This window comes from Tachypleus tridentatus, chromosome 10 (genome assembly GCF_004210375.1).
Source record: "Tachypleus tridentatus isolate NWPU-2018 chromosome 10, ASM421037v1, whole genome shotgun sequence".
NCBI lineage: Eukaryota > Metazoa > Arthropoda > Merostomata > Xiphosura > Limulidae > Tachypleus > Tachypleus tridentatus.
In genome coordinates, this window is record NC_134834.1 from 118,432,163 (window position 1) to 118,449,218 (window position 17,056).

The 17,056-nt window shown below is 33.6% G+C and overlaps 1 protein-coding gene across 1 annotated transcript in view; it reads left to right on the plus strand.

Moving 5' to 3' along the window:
- The first annotated feature begins 677 nt into the window (after positions 1-677).
- Positions 678-17,056, plus strand: part of LOC143228192 (delta-sarcoglycan-like) — a 50,737-nt gene continuing 34,358 nt past the window's right edge. The window contains exon 1 of the mRNA XM_076459497.1: positions 678-1,061. Coding sequence (XP_076315612.1) covers positions 1,018-1,061 — 44 coding nt within the window. The 5' untranslated portion in view covers positions 678-1,017. The remainder of the gene's footprint in view (positions 1,062-17,056) is intronic.

Here is a 17,056-nt window from a genome sequence, read left to right on the forward strand (position 1 = left end):
CTGCTTATGATTGTTTTAATTTATAGCAATATACATAATTTTGAAAGTATCTGTAAAGTTTATTGAAGGACCGAAATATTGAGAGAGATAAGTAGAAAATTCTGCTTTCCTGTATTTACAAAGTTCTTAGCTTCGTTCCTGACGGCGATCCGCTTTAATTTGTTTAGTTCTCAGAGTGGCCACCAGTTGTCGACGAGCAGTAGATGCTTGTGAGTGAATGACAAAAATAAATTGACTCCAAATGGTTCTGAAACCAACAATATTACACAGTAGAGATGTACGTCGAACATATTAGAAGCTGCTAAGTAGTCCCGGTTGTTAGAAACTTGTAAGAATTACTTACAGTTAAAAACAACCCTTTGAAATCTCCTGTTTAAAGAACGTTAACATTAAATAATCTTAAACTATGGATTTACTAAATGACCTTCGGTTTAATGTATAGTCAATACAAAGTTGTCTTTCAATTTAGTGTTTACATCACAGGAGTTGTTTATACGATTGAAGGACCTTTGTAAGTGGCGCCCTCTATTACCCACAAGCTGTGTGACAGTTGGAGTAAGCCCGCGTGTTTATCTGCACCGACACTTAAGTGGCGGGCACGTTGTGTATCGGCAGGTCCTGAACGTTACCCGTGTTACGTCTAGATCTCACATTCAGACGTCAGGCTAAGAGCGCGGTCTTCATTATCTTTGGTCATTTATTCGACATAAAGGAAAACTCTTGACAGGAATTTACGACTACGACATTCGGTGAAAGTTGTCAGATACACTGCCGTTCAACAATAGGTGTTAAAACAGATAAAATCACCCGATTTTATAGCAAGTAAAGCGCCTGACGGATTTCCCCTAATCTCGTGGTTAGAATAGACAATGTAAAAGACTATTTTAGTTTTTGTTTTCTCTCTTTTATCGACCATAGACGGGCTTCAAGAAACTACTTCTAAAAGTTTAATCCTATTGAAAGACTAGCCTAGTTGAAAACTTACCTTTTGTTATTTTGAATCGGATATTTCTCATAATGGATGCTTCGAAAGATAGAGCCGCCACGGAACTACTGAGAAGGTAAGGAAATATAAGAACAGCTTTTCTGAAGTGTTGATATTTAGGCATATGCTCGAGGTTTTAATTTTCTGATTTAACATTTTTTTTCTTAATTAATTAATTTAGAGTAAATAAAAACGATGTCAACTTATTTGCTTTGTTTCGTTTGCAGAAAGTAAGAAAAACAACTGTTAAAAACAATAAAACCAAATTTACAATGTGTAAAAAAGGGTTAGCAAAATCCAGAAATTTCGAGTGTTATTGAATATTAGATTATTATAACTTCCGTAATCGTAGACGTACCGTCGTATTTGTGTATAGCTGTGGTGGCCTGTTTTATAGTTGATGTACCGTTGTATTTATGTATAGCTGTGGCCTGTTTTGCTGATGTACTGTCGTATTTGTGTATAGCTGTGGCCTGATTTGTTATTGTACATGTGCTCTGGGTTTTAGTTTTACAAACAAGTGTTTATTTGGATCTATTTTAACGTGTGGTATGATTAACGTTGTTTGGATAAATAACCTGATTTTAGACATTTTAAAAGATATAAAAATTTGATCGAAGTTCATATGTATTTCACACACGTAAATAAGACCACCGATGGCTCGACATCAACCACATTTGTGTGTTTTGATACCCGCAGTGGGCACAGCACAGAATACCATTCTTTAACATTGTGTTACCAGGAGACAGACATACAGATAGACCATTGTTTAACATTATGTTACCAGCAGACAGAGAGCTACATTCATGGTACAGATATACCATTGTTTAACATTATGTTACCAGCAGACAGAGAGCTACATTCATGGTACAGATAGACCATTGTTTAACATTGTGTTACCAGCAGACAGAGAGCTACATTCATGGTACAGATAGACCATTGTTTAACATTATGTTACCAGCAGACAGAGAGCTACATTCATGGTACAGATAGACCATTGTTTAACATTATGTTACCAGCAGACAGAGAGCTACATTCATGGTACAGATAGACCATTGTTTAACATTATGTTACCAGCAGACAGAGAGCTACATTCATGGTACAGATAGACCATTGTTTAACATTGTGTTACCAGCAGACAGAGAGCTACATTCATGGTACAGATAGACCATTGTTTAACATTATGTTACCAGCAGACAGAGAGCTACATTCATGGTACAGATAGACCATTGTTTAACATTGTGTTACCAGCAGACAGAGAGCTACATTCATGGTACAGATAGACCATTGTTTAACATTATGTTACCAGCAGACAGAGAGCTACATTCATGGTACAGATAGACCATTGTTTAACATTATGTTACCAGCAGACAGAGAGCTACATTCATGGTACAGATAGACCATTGTTTAACATTGTGTTACCAGCAGACAGAGAGCTACATTCATGGTACAGATAGACCATTGTTTAACATTATGTTACCAGCAGACAGAGAGCTACATTCATGGTACAGATAGACCATTGTTTAACATTATGTTACCAGCAGACAGAGAGCTACATTCATGGTACAGATAGACCATTGTTTAACATTGTGTTACCAGCAGACAGAGAGCTACATTCATGGTACAGATAGACCATTGTTTAACATTATGTTACCAGCAGACAGAGAGCTACATTCATGGTACAGATAGACCATTGTTTAACATTATGTTACCAGCAGACAGAGAGCTACATTCATGGTACAGATAGACCATTGTTTAACATTATGTTACCAGCAGACAGAGAGCTACATTCATGGTACAGATAGACCATTGTTTAACATTATGTTACCAGCAGACAGTTACATATGTTATGAAACTTTGTAGAATGGCCGACAACTGCCCGTTGTGGAGACACAAGTGTAGAGGACAAGTTTCGAAAGTCTTTCGCCTTTCGCCTAAACCAGCGGTTCCCAACCTTTTTTTGCCTCGCACCCCTAAAAATTTTTACTATGTTCTCGCACCCCTCACAGTAATTATTTCTTTAAGAATAAATGTAAAGGTGACGGTAGAAACGATAATTTATCGTAACAAGGTAAAAAGCTACGTCTATAATTAGAAAAATAAATAAAACTCGAACGTAATTTTTGAATATGTATGACAGTACCCTTAATATATAAAAAAAAGAAACTGAAATGTTATCTCGCACCCCTGGTTGGGAACCACTGGTCTAAACAATCTATCAAAGAGTAGCGATATTACTTCCTGACTGATAGTTTGCACGTGCAGCTCTGTACAAGAATTGATGGTCGTTATTATAAATAAATATAATATTTAATATGCATAGTCAGTCCTTTTACCAAGTAACACGTGAAGTAACACCTGGGAAACATTAAGAAAGTAAGAACGTATTCTTGAAAAGTAGTGAGTCATTTCACCAAGAATGTCATGGGTGTTTACACTAAGAATGTCATGGATGTTTCCATTAAGAATGTCATGGGTGTTAACACTAAGAATGTCATGGATATTTCCATTAAGAATGTCATGGATGTTTACACTAAGAATGTCATGGGTGTTTACACTAAGAATGTCATGGATGTTTCCATTAAGAATGTCATGGGTGTTAACACTAAGAATGTCATGGATGTTTACACTAAGAATGTCATGAATGTTTCCATTAAGAATGTCATGGGTGTTTACACTAAGAATGTCATGGATGTCGTTATTAAGAATGTCATGGATGTTTTCACTAAGATTGTCATGGATGTTTTCACTAAGATTGTCATGGATGTTTTCACTAAGAATGTCATGAATGTCGTTATTAAGAATGTCATGGATGTCGTTACTAAGATTGTCATGGATGTTTTCACTAAGATTGTCATGGATGTTTTCACTAAGATTGTCATGGATGTCGTTATTAAGAATGTCATGGATGTCGTTACTAAGATTGTCATGGATGTTTTCACTAAGATTGTCATGGATGTCGTTATTAAGAATGTCATGGATGTTTTCACTAAGATTCATGGATGTTTTCACTAAGATTGTCATGGATGTCGTTACTAAGATTGTCATGGATGTTTTCACTAAGATTGTCATGGATGTCGTTATTAAGAATGTCTTGGATGTTTTCACTAAGATTGTCATGGATCTTTTCACTAAGAATGTCATGGATGTCGTTATTAAGATTGTCATGGATGTTTTCACTAAGATTGTCATGGATGTCGTTATTAAGAATGTCATGGATGTTTTCACTAAGATTCATGGATGTTTTCACTAAGATTGTCATGGATGTCGTTACTAAGATTGTCATGGATGTTTTCACTAAGATTGTCATGGATGTCGTTATTAAGAATGTCATGGATGTTTTCACTAAGATTGTCATGGATCTTTTCACTAAGAATGTCATGGATGTCGTTATTAAGAATGTCATGGATGTTTTCACTAAGATTGTCATGGATGTCGTTATTAAGAATGTCATGGATGTTTTTTAAAACCGAAATCGTCGAGCTGGGGAAGTTGTCAATAACTTATTTTAGTTTTCTTTACCTGGGGTATTTCACTCATAATAACAAATCAGTAAGCTTTTAATAACAGATGCACGATAGATATTGATTGTTTGAAAACGATATTTCTTATAAACAAGACATTAATGTATTTTAACACGTACCATCATACATTAGACAAAAGTCAAAATTCAATTTTGAATCTTTCCAGAATCCCTCGGCCTGATAGGTAAGACGTAGTTGTAGACATATAGAAACTAAAGAGTCCATCTGGTTACTAGGAAATAAGTTATTGTTGTAAACAAAGAGACAACTTAGACTATATTATTATAATAACATAATTATACCTGTAGTTTGTCATCAGGTATACCACACTAAAGTCACGTAATTATATCTGTAGTTTTTCATTAATCAACAGAACGAATCAGTAATAATTTACATATTATACAAAGTGTTGCAATCACTGTTGTCTCACTAGTGTCTCAATTGTGAGTTCAGGTATTGAGAAAAAGGCTTCGCAGGCAGTGTATGTAGCGTGGTTGATATTTAACATTCGTTTGTACTTTCACCGTTACAGAAAATCTAATTTCGAATGAAAATAATCTATTAGTTAAAATGTGAAAGTTCCAGCAGTTCTTGAAATGTCTTGTGAGGTCGTTGATGCATTTCTTTGGTATTTCGGAATGATTAATGCAATCGTAAATAGTCTATCAGGAATGTCACAGTTCATATCTGTGGTTTCTAATGGTAGATTTATTAATTTGAGTCGTCATATTTTACATAAGTTAGCTTATTAAACAAGTCGAATAAAGTTCATAACTCGTAATCAGAGCATACTCAATTTGATTACAACTGCTATTATATATTTCATTCCCAACATACACATGGTAGTCCTTGACGTGCACGAGCCATTAAAATACGTTGTCAGCGCTCAAGAATTTCTCTTCAAAATTTCTTCTACTTTTTTTATTTTGTATTCTTAACAAGTTTGCCAAACGGAAGTTTTAGTACATCTCGAGAGTTACGAATATTTTTAGCTCTGGCAGAGTTGTATATTCTAACGTTAGCTAGCCCGTGTGTTTTCGTGTAGTTTACACCAAGAGTTCTATATCCTTAACTTATTTAACCCTCATGTTTTATACGCTTATGGAAGAAATTCACAGGTTAAACAATATTGACTAGGACAGACGTACAGGTTAAACAATATTGACTAGGAGAAACATACAGGTTAAACAATATTGACTTGGAGAGACGTACAGGTTAAACAATATTGGCTAGGAGAAACATACAGGTTAAACAATATTGACTAGGAGAGACGAAGAGGTTAAACAATATTGACTAGGAGAGACGAAGAGGTTAAACAATATTGACTAGGAGAGACGTACAGGTTAAACAATATTGGCTAGGAGAGACGTACAGGTTAAACAATATTGGCTAGGAGAGACGTACAGGTTAAACAGTATTGACTAGGAGAAACATACAGGTTAAACAATATTGGCTAGGAGAAACATACAGGTTAAACAATATTGGCTAGGAGAAACATACAGGTTAAACAATATTGGCTAGGAGAAACATACAGGTTAAACAATATTGGCTAGGAGAGACGAAGAGGTTAAACAATATTGGCTAGGAGAGACGTACAGGTTAAACAATATTGGCGTGAGAGACATACAGGTTAAACAATATTGGCTAGGAGAGACGTACAGGTTGAACAATATTGGCTAGGAAAGACGTACAGGTTAAACAATATTGAATAGGAGAAACATACAGGTTAAACAATATTGGCTAGGAGAAACCTACAGATTAAACATGATTGACTAGGAGAGACGTACAGGTTAAACAATATTGGCTAGGAGAGACGTACAGGGTGAACAACGTTGACTAGGAGAAACATACAGGTTAAACAATGCTGAACTAGGAGAAACATACAGGTTAAACAATATTGGCTAGGAGAAACCTACAGATTAAACAATATTGACTAGGAGAGACGTACAGGGTAAACAATATTGACTGGTAGAGACGTACAGGTTAAACAATATTGACTAGTAGTGACGTATAGGTTAAACAATATTGACTAGGAGAGACGTACAGGTTAAACTATATTGGCTAGGAGAGACGTACAGGTTGAACAATATTGGCTAGGAGAGACGTATAGGCTGAACAACATTGGCTAGGAGAGACGTATAGGCTGAACAACATTGGCTAGGAGAGACGTACAGGTTGAACAACATTGGCTAGGAGAGACGTACAGGTTGAACAACGTTGACTAGGAGAAACATACAGGTTAAACAATATTGACTAGGAGAGACGTACAGGTTAAACAATATTGACTAGGAGAAACATACAGGTTAAACAATATTGACTAGGAGAGACGTACAGGTTAAACAATGTTGACTAGTAGATACGTACAGGTTAAACAATATTGACAAGGAGAAACACACAGGTTAAACATTATTGGCTAGGAGAGACAACAGGTTAATATTGACTAGAAGAGACGTACAGGTTAAACAATATTGAGTGGAAGAGACGTGCAGGTCAAGTCATATTAACTAGGAGAAACGTACAGATTAAAGAAACAGGTTAGACTCTTTTGTCAACGTCTTTTAGCGTACACTAGTGATATAAAGTAGCAGCTTCATGTTTTGATTAGAAATATCTGTCTGTGAAGTCTAATTTATAATTCAGAGAATGAATGAGTGAAATCTTTTGCTTACACTGTTGCATATCATATGTTCCGGACATGAGCGATAAAATAATCAACATTTGGAAAAAAATCAACTTATAATAAAACACAACATTCCAATAATCACCAAATTTATTCAAAAACCAGGTACAAAACTAAAGTCTATACTACACTGAGAAACACAACACCAACATAATTTATAGAATACAATGTAACAACTGCCACGATTTCTATACTGGAGAAACAAGCAGAAAAATGGAAACCAGATTCAACGAAAACACACACACGCACACAAAACACCCCTTCCCACGTGTAACGAACACGGTAAATCGAATAAACACAACATAACTATAGAAAACAACCAAATACTAAGTAGGAAAACAAATATAAACAAACGCAAAATCAAAAAAGCCGTATTTATACAACAACTAAAATTAAACCAATATAAAGAAACACCTTTATACCTATACTAATTAATAACCTAACATCTAACTGCAACGCCCCCTATATTCCGTACCTGTTTATACTCGTTCCTAGGACATGCCCAGCAACGGTCAGTTGCAAACTGACTTTGTTAACCTGAAGATGACCAAAGAAGGTCGAAACTTTGTTCTCTAACTTATTTTAATTAAAGTTTTAATACCCATAACATCCGTCTTGAGAATAGCTTTCATACGTGTGCTTCAACTGCTTGAAACGTTTACGTGTGATTTTGTTTATTTTTAAAAACAATGTTTGGACATTGTTCAGCTCTTAGGTGAGAGGTAATGAGCTATTTCATAGCTCGAGTTGGACTGTACTCGGTATCTTTAGAGAGCACACTGAAGCTTTGTCTTAGTTTGGCACTCATGTCACTCGTCATGAAAGTTAGTGCGCGTGCAGCAGCTAAATTTAAACTTGGTCACGCATGATATGTGAAGGGTTTTCGATAAAATTCCCTGAAGGTCTGTTAAGCCTAACATGTCCGTTGTACATGTTACTAAACCTTCTGGAGTGCAAGTGTTGCGGTTCTGGAACTGCTGACGGATTTAGTTATTTGTCTTAGGCGTTTAATGTAAGACCTATTTTCTATACCCAGAATCGATGAGTGTTCTAGTAAATTCATGCTTCGCTCTAGAAGTTTTAAAATAACTGTCCCTAAAAAAAAAAAAATGTATATCACATACTATGTTATGACTGTGTGTGATTAAGTTAAAGAACATAAGTAAACAGTTTTAATTTTCTGTGTTGTCGTAATGGAAGCGATATCACGTTTTTGCACTTCACCGCTAACAGCTCGAAAGTATATTAAATACAACATGATACGGTTAGGCCTATTATAGCGATTCTTATTGACAAGACAATAAGACATTGACATAGCTGTGCAATGAGGTAAATAATGATTTGTTAACGAATAAATAAATCTTTTGGCGTTGAATCACGTATAAAGTCGACGATGAAACGCCTGAGTAATTGTTGGATAAAAGCAGGACCATAGTTTTCTTGCAACTTGAAAAATCGAACACCTTTAGAAACAGTAACCTCGTGGTTAAAGAAAGCAGTCACTACATTAAAAAGTAAGGAAAAAGCCTGAAAATATTAACTAGTGTTTATACGACTCTTAAAAAAACAACAACAAAGACTCTCTGACAAGGTGTTATAGTGAGCTAATTGGTCAAACCAATTATCTTTCCGGGTAAAGATATGGAAATTACTTACCATTTTAGGAAATCGTCGAGAAATGAATATTTTCTTGCAAGGCATACATATAGTTTAATATCAGTAACAATAATCAGTAGTTACATATTTTACCACTTATCATTGTTTATTACACACTAAACACCAGATATTATTTGCCATGGTAACGCAGATTTCTATTTATCACAGTCTAAATACTAAATATATGCCACAGTAACGTGATTTTCTGTTTATTAGCACTAGGTATTATTTGCCACAACAACGTGATTATATGTTTATTACTGTGTAAACACGTTGTATTATTTGCCGCAGTAACTTGATTTATGTTTATTACAGTGTAAACACGTTGTATTATTTGCCGCAGTAACTTGATTTCGGTTTACTACAGTGTAAACACCACGTATTGTTCAACTCTCTGATTCTTGTGGCTTAATGTTAACAACATCAAACATTCCTCGTATTAATACGTATCTCACTTCGCAGTTCGTTTTAGAATAAAATTGTAAATTGTTTACTCTTTTCAGGAATTGTTACGACATGAAGTTGAGCAAAAATAATGTTTAACATATTATCGGTGCTTGTCGTGTCAGACCATCTACAAGAAAAAGAAATCACCATTGTTTTTCTATTGATATGTTTAGAAAATATTTTAAAAATGAGAAGCTTTTACCCCTGTAAGTTTCCGCCATACATACGATTTTCCTGCCACCTAACGCTTGAGTTTCGAATCAAAAGTAAACATCTAAATGATTTGTAAAACAACGGAATATTATAAACAATAAACTGAAGTAAGAAAAAATATTTAAATAATAAACAGGAGTAAGAGAACAATCTTTAAGCAATAAACAGAAGTAACAAAACAACACTTAGATAATAAACAGAATAACAAAACAGTATTTAAATAATAAACATAAGTAACAAAACAATATTTAAGTAATAAACAGGAGTAAGAGAACAATCTTTAAACAGTAAATAGAAGTAACAAAACAATCTAAACAATAAATTGACGTAACAAAACAACATTTAAACAATAAACAGGAATAAGAGCACAATATTTAAACAATAAACAGGAATAAGAGCACAATATTTAAACAATAAACAGGAGTAAGAGAACAATCTTTAAACAGTAAACAGAAGTAACAAAACTATTTAAATAATAAACAGCAGTAAGAGAACAAACCTTAAACAGCAAACAGAAGTAACAAAACAATATTAAAATAATAAAAACAGGATTAACAAAACAATATTTAAATAAACAAGAGTAAGAGAACAAACTAAACAATAAACAGAAGTAACAAAAGAATATTTAAATAATAAACAGAAGTAACAAAATTATTTAAAGAATAAACAGAAGTAACAAACAATATTTTAATAAACAGGAGTAACAAAACAATATTTTAATAATAAGCAGGAGTAAGAGAACAATCTTTAAACAGTAAACAGAAGTAACAAAATATTTAAGTAATACACAGGCGTAAGAGAAGAATCTTTATACAGTAAACAGCAATAATAAAGCAGTTTTTAAATAATAAACAGAAGTAACAAAACAATATTTAAGTAATAAACAGGAGTAACTAAATAATATTTAAATAATAAACAGGAGTAAGAGAATAATCTTTAAACAGTAATAAATCATTTTTTAAACAATAAACAAACGTAACACAACTGGATCTAGTTGACCAACATTCATTTTTCTTTCCTAATATTAATTTTTACACCAGTTACTACCGGAATTTTTGCTTTTACCTTGTACTTTAGTAACCTGTTCACTATGCTTGTATCACACTGATCAAAAGACTGAGAGAGGATATTGTCTATCACGAAATATATAAAGCTTTTTACAAACAAGTGTTTATTATAATCGGTTAATAATTAAACATTACCGTATATTTTGGGTATCAGGGAAAACAGAAATAAAGCACTAAACCTGTTAATTTATTAATATTATTTTCTTATTTGTACATTTTAAATGTAGATTACTGGGGGAAAACAAGGAACTTTTTAGTTTACCAAGGTTATAATATAGTCTGTAAGTATAGTTTTCTGAGAAACCTAACAACAAAAACAGACTTTATTACCTTGGTTGTAAAGTCTGTAAGTATGGTTATCTGAGAAACCTAACAACAAAAACCGACTTTATTACCTTGGTTATAAAGTCTGTAAGTATGGTTATCTGAGAAACCTAACAACAAAAACCGACTTTATTACCTTGGTTATAAAGTCTGTAAGTATGGTTATCTGAGAAACCTAACAACAAAAACCGACTTTATTACCTTGGTTGTAAAGTCTGTAAGTATGGTTATCTGAGAAACCTAACAACAAAAACCGACTTTATTACCTTGGTTGTAAAGTCTGTAAGTATGGTTATCTGAGAAACCTAACAACAAAAACCGACTTTATTACCCTTGGTTGTAAAGTCTGTAAGTATGGTTATCTGAGAAACCTAACAACAAAAACCGACTTTATTACCTTGGTTATAAAGTCTGTAAGTATGGTTATCTGAGAAACCTAACAACAAAAACCGACTTTATTACCTTGGTTATAAAGTCTGTAAGCATGGTTATCTGAGAAACCTAACAAAAAATTATTACCTTGGTTGTAAAGTCTGTAAGTATGGTCATATGAGAGAAAAAGATACCAAAAGTTGCAAAGTGTCTAGCTAAGAATAAACCCAGCCTTTAATATAATTATATCAGTTGAAGAATATACATAAAGTATTATTATTACAGTCCGTTTTCCTTTTTGTATTTAATGTAAGAATACGATGGAAGTTTGATTTGTTCGTCTAAGACAAATATGTTTACTAACCTTTAGGATTTGTAACATTATATCAAGTTTCATAAGTCATGGATACAGAAGGACTCAGAGTATGTTATTTTGTATCCCTGTGTTTCCTCTCTAATGCAAGACGAACATTCATCGCATTATTAGGCTTGGACGACCCGAAATGTATCACTTCAAAGAAACTTTCTGTTACTCTCGAAGAACGAGAGAAGTTTCTTAAGAGCACTTCGATTTTCTGGTCTTTGAATTATAGTTTGTATTCATGGCAGAGCTACTGAAGTTACCTGCCGCCGTCTCTTAATTTAGCATTTCTCACCAAAAGAGAATGCTTAAGTCAGGAACACCCCACCGCCTACACTGAATTACTGACGTCACTCTTATAATGCACCCAGAACTTGCAGAGAAGATTTAATGGTATTGCACGGAATCGAACCTTACTCAATTCAGAGATTCAAAGCTCTAGCTAAGGACTAGCTAACGCCCTCTGTCGGCTTTACATATGCCAAAAATATGTCTTAAAATATAAACTGTTATTCAACACGGAACATCTTGGTCCGAGACCCAGAGTCACAATTATCTTTAACTGATTCACAACGAGGTTACTTGATGACCAACTTGAAAACTGTGGTTCAGATCATGCTCCTATTTTGAAGTTTACAACTCTATGACTTTGTGTTTCAGAACCGTTTAAAAACGGTGCGAAAATAAACAGTTGTTAATTTATTTCAAAGAAATAAATAATGATGTAGTTAAAATATTAAAGGCAGATTAGCACTCCTCGCGTAACAAAACATGGACGTATAAAGAATCGAAAATGACGTGGATCAAAATGTACTAAAATCGAAGCTACTGCATGTTTGGATGGAACTGACATTCGGTTTACTTGCGTTAATAATTACGTTCCACGTTAGCGTACCAGAAAGAGATGATTATATATCATGGATGTTTTGTTCTTGTTGAATTTCAGTTTGCCTGTAAATCAATAGTAAATCAATTTCCGGCTAGTTTAAATAGATGTTACCCTATTAAGGATATTTTAAAACTGTTTTTATTTTCTAACCCTCATTATTACTGGAGCTGGTGAAAACAAGTCAGAAAATTCGATACTTCTAGCTAGAAGTAATAAAAATATTAGTTACTCAAATCATGTAACAATGAGAAAACTGTTGTCACGCAAACCACGTAACAATTGGTAAACTGTTGTCACACATATCACGTAACAATAGAAAACTGATGTTACACACATCGTGTAACAATGATAAAACTGTTGTCACACTAATCACGTAACAAGTAGAAAAGAGATGTCACACAAACCACGTAACAATAAGAAAACTGATGTCACACAAACCACATAACAATAAAAATACTGTTGTCACACAAACCACGTAACAATAAGAAAACTGATGTCACACAAACCACGTAACAATAAAAAAACTGATGTCATACAAACCACATAACAATAAAAATACTGTTGTCACACAAACCACGTAACAATAAGAAAACTGATGTTACACAAACCACATAACAATAAAAATACTGTTGTCACACAAACCACATAACAATAAAAATACTGATGTCATACAAACCACATAACAATAAAAATACTGTTGTCACACAAACCACGTAACAATAAGAAAACTGATGTTACACAAACCACATAACAATAAAAATACTGTTGTCACACAAACCACGTAACAATAAGAAAACTGATGTTACACAAACCACATAACAATAAAAATACTGTTGTCACACAAACCACATAACAATAAAAATACTGATGTCATACAAACCACATAACAATAAAAATACTGTTGTCACACAAACCACGTAACGATAAGAAAACTGATTTTACACAAACCACGTAACAATAAGAAAACTGATGTTACACAAACCAATAACAATAAGAAAACTGATGTTACACAAACCACGTAACAATAAAAATACTGTTGTCCCACAAACCACGTAACAATAAGAAAACTGATGTTACACAAACCACATAACAATAAAAATACTGTTGTTACACAAACCATGAAACAATAAGAAAACTGATGTTACACAAACCATGTAACAATGAGATAAACTGTTGTCACACTAACAACGTAACAATTAGAAAACTGATGTCACACAAACCACGTAAGAACGAGAATACTGAGATTAAAAATTATTGAGTTTGATATGTTCATAAGTTAATATTTACATTAATTTCATTGATGGGCAATTAAAACAGAAAAGAAATGTTTTGGGAATTTAAAAGTCACGTTTCAAATTACAGTTTCAGTAATATCACCTGCTTAATATAACAATAAAATATTTATATTTCTGATTCGACGGCAAGCGTTAGTTTAACCAAGGAAATGGAGAATTATAAAGTCTTATCTGTCTGTTTGTCCGTTATCTAACAATGTCTAGATCACTATGCCAATCTTAACCCAACCTTGTAGGATACGAGTTTTTAACATGGGTCATGTTAATGGGGGCTTACAACGATAATGTTAACTATAGGCATAGATGGCGCTACGTTCTAAACACAACATACACGCATTGTGGAAAGAGAGAGAGTACACAAATGTTTTATATATTTCAGATAATGTGATGATGCTCTTGGTAGAGGGATTAAATGTTAAAATGTCTTCTATTATTGCAATAATACGTAAAAGCTGAAGTATCTACTCCAACAGCCACAAAAAGGTTGGTTGGTATAAAGAGCTGTTTCTTGACTTATCCTCACTTCATATTTAACTGCTGACCTTTCAACTTCGACTCTTAAGACATTTCTGTTGCCACTCACTATCAATTAATCAATTACGCGAAACATTATGGTAGGACATGAAGAGCCGGGTGTACCGATTTCAAACTACCCCCTGTAAATGTTACCCACCGGTAATTTGAATTCGTTTTCATATTACCGGGGGATAAGACAAAATCGATTTCAGGTTACCTCCGGGGTTAGTCTGAAATCGATTTCATTTTAACCCTCGTGATTTCAAACTACATCTTCCCGATTGTCTCGTTTTAAGGGTTTGTTAAGATGCTAGATGTTTTTATCTCACTCAGTGTGTGTAAACAAAATTAACACATTAATAATAATGTAAAAATTCGAATATTTGTCATGTTCTATATCTCATGCTATCAATCACTCATTTTTATTTCAGTGCGCATAAAGAAATATAAAAAAATTAATATGTATAAATTACAATATATTGAATGAAGACAGTATGTAGATCTTGTGGTCTGGCGAGGACGAGCCCTTAAAATACCTTTTATCTTATGTAAATCATCAATTTTAATAAAGAAATAATAGGTCTTTTGCCTGTTATCATGTACTTAGATACGTACTCGGCACGCACTACAAATGTTAAAAGCAATCATGTTTGTCATTTTGGCGTTAGAAGAGGGGGTAATATAAAATCGATTTCATGTTACTCCTCCGGTGCTCTGGAAACGATTTCAATTTACCGGGGGGTAACTTGAAAACGGGTGGAATTTGAAATCGTTACACCAGTTACACCGGGTGTTAAAAGTGGGTACCAGAAAACACATCTTCCGCCACCTCTCTCTCCACTTCTTCCTACAAAGTCACCCTGACAATCACACGGTGTGTACCGTGTTTTAAGTATAACATATACTGAGTTCTTGAACTTTGTACAAAACGTCTGGCAGGTAATAATGAATACTGTAGTAATAGTTGTAATTATGTGACAGGTAGGGTTTTTGTGTTATTTATCATAGCATCCACTACTACCCACTTTTTTTCAGTTCGTGACGGGTATCTCAGCTTGTCTACTGTATAACAAAGAAGACTGACTCGTAAAGACACGAGCAACATATTTGTGATGTGAATTTAAAATGATGAAGATGAAACTGTTGGACAGATATCAAACAAAATTTCTTAAACTGTTTATTTACGTTTGTTAAATATAAACAATAGAGGGCAAACCATTGTGTCTCCTATAAGACGTGACATAACACATGTTTATTTAGTATTTAATGTTTTATAGAAAAATAAAACTATTAATACTTCTTGATTTTAGAGACATCCATAATTTGGAAGGAAAATCAGGAACTGTTAGCTACCAAAAATATTATTTAATAAGATTATTTCAAACTTATTGTAATAAATACGTTCTCTACAGCAATAATTTCTAGACAGTTTACTCAGAGGATTAAATATAGGTTGGGTTAACTAAGAATCGTGTAAAACGTACTTTAAAATGTTTACTGACTTTCAAGCATTTCATAATCGTAGAAATATAATAAATGTGAAATAGAATTAATAATTTAATTAACAAATTCAGTTGCTAGGTTACATCGTAAGTAAATAATTAAATATCTATAACACAATGAAATAAAAAGTCACTTTAAGTTAACCGTGTAACTTCACTTGTTTCAGTTTCTCTTAAATAAACGTTAAAGCAAATATTCTAACAATATAAATATCGTAATCTGGATGTCATTTCTTGTGATGGTTAGTAGCTCCCTCTAGCAAACATCCTTACAACAATATAAATAATATATCTCAGGACGGTTGGTATGTGTATTGACACTTTTACTAATAAAGTAGAGAACAAAGATGTTAATCTAGAGATGACCTGAGAAGATCGAAACGCTGTTTTCTGCTTTATTAGTAAAAGTTTTAATACCCATACCAAGCGTCTTGAGATACACTTCAAGTGGGTTTCTTGTTATCACCAATAGCAATGATGCTTAATCAGTGATGTCGAGAAAACCCACTTGTAGAGAAATATATATGCAAAAACGGCTCGTTTGGGTTAAGAAAATATTTTACATAGAAGAGCGAACAACGTTTCGACCTTCTTCGGTCATCGTCAGAAATGATGCTTGCTTGATGGTTAGGAGCGCCCTCCAGCAAACATCATTACAACAATAGAAATAATGCTTTCTAAATGATTAGCAGCTCCCTCTAGCAAACATCATTACAACAATAGAAATAATTTTTGCTAGATCATTCGTTGTTAAGGCTAATTAGCAACCCCCTCTAGCAAACACTTTTACAATAATATAAATAAAATCAAACAAACAACAAACGTTCAGTACATTGGATGTGAACCTTGTATTCAGTACAACGTTATGTAGAGCTATTTGTTTATAAGACCTACCAATAGCAATATCATTATTCTAGCCCGAAATCTTACCTTAGTGCAACGAGACGGTTGACCTTGAATAACAAATTGTTTGGAATTATGAATGAATAGACAAATAGATTAGAATTGTGTCAAGTGTCTGCAAAGATTAACCAGTTTAGCCTAGCGGAGGACTTGTTATGTATCTGACAATTTGCGAATTCAATTTCTTCACGATCACAGCCTTCGGATTTTAGGCATAGCTTAAAACTCGCTAACTTTTGACGTATACACCTTCAGGAACGTAACTATACGTTATGGCATCATTAATGACACTATAAGATATTTCAAACTTCTTTTTAATGTC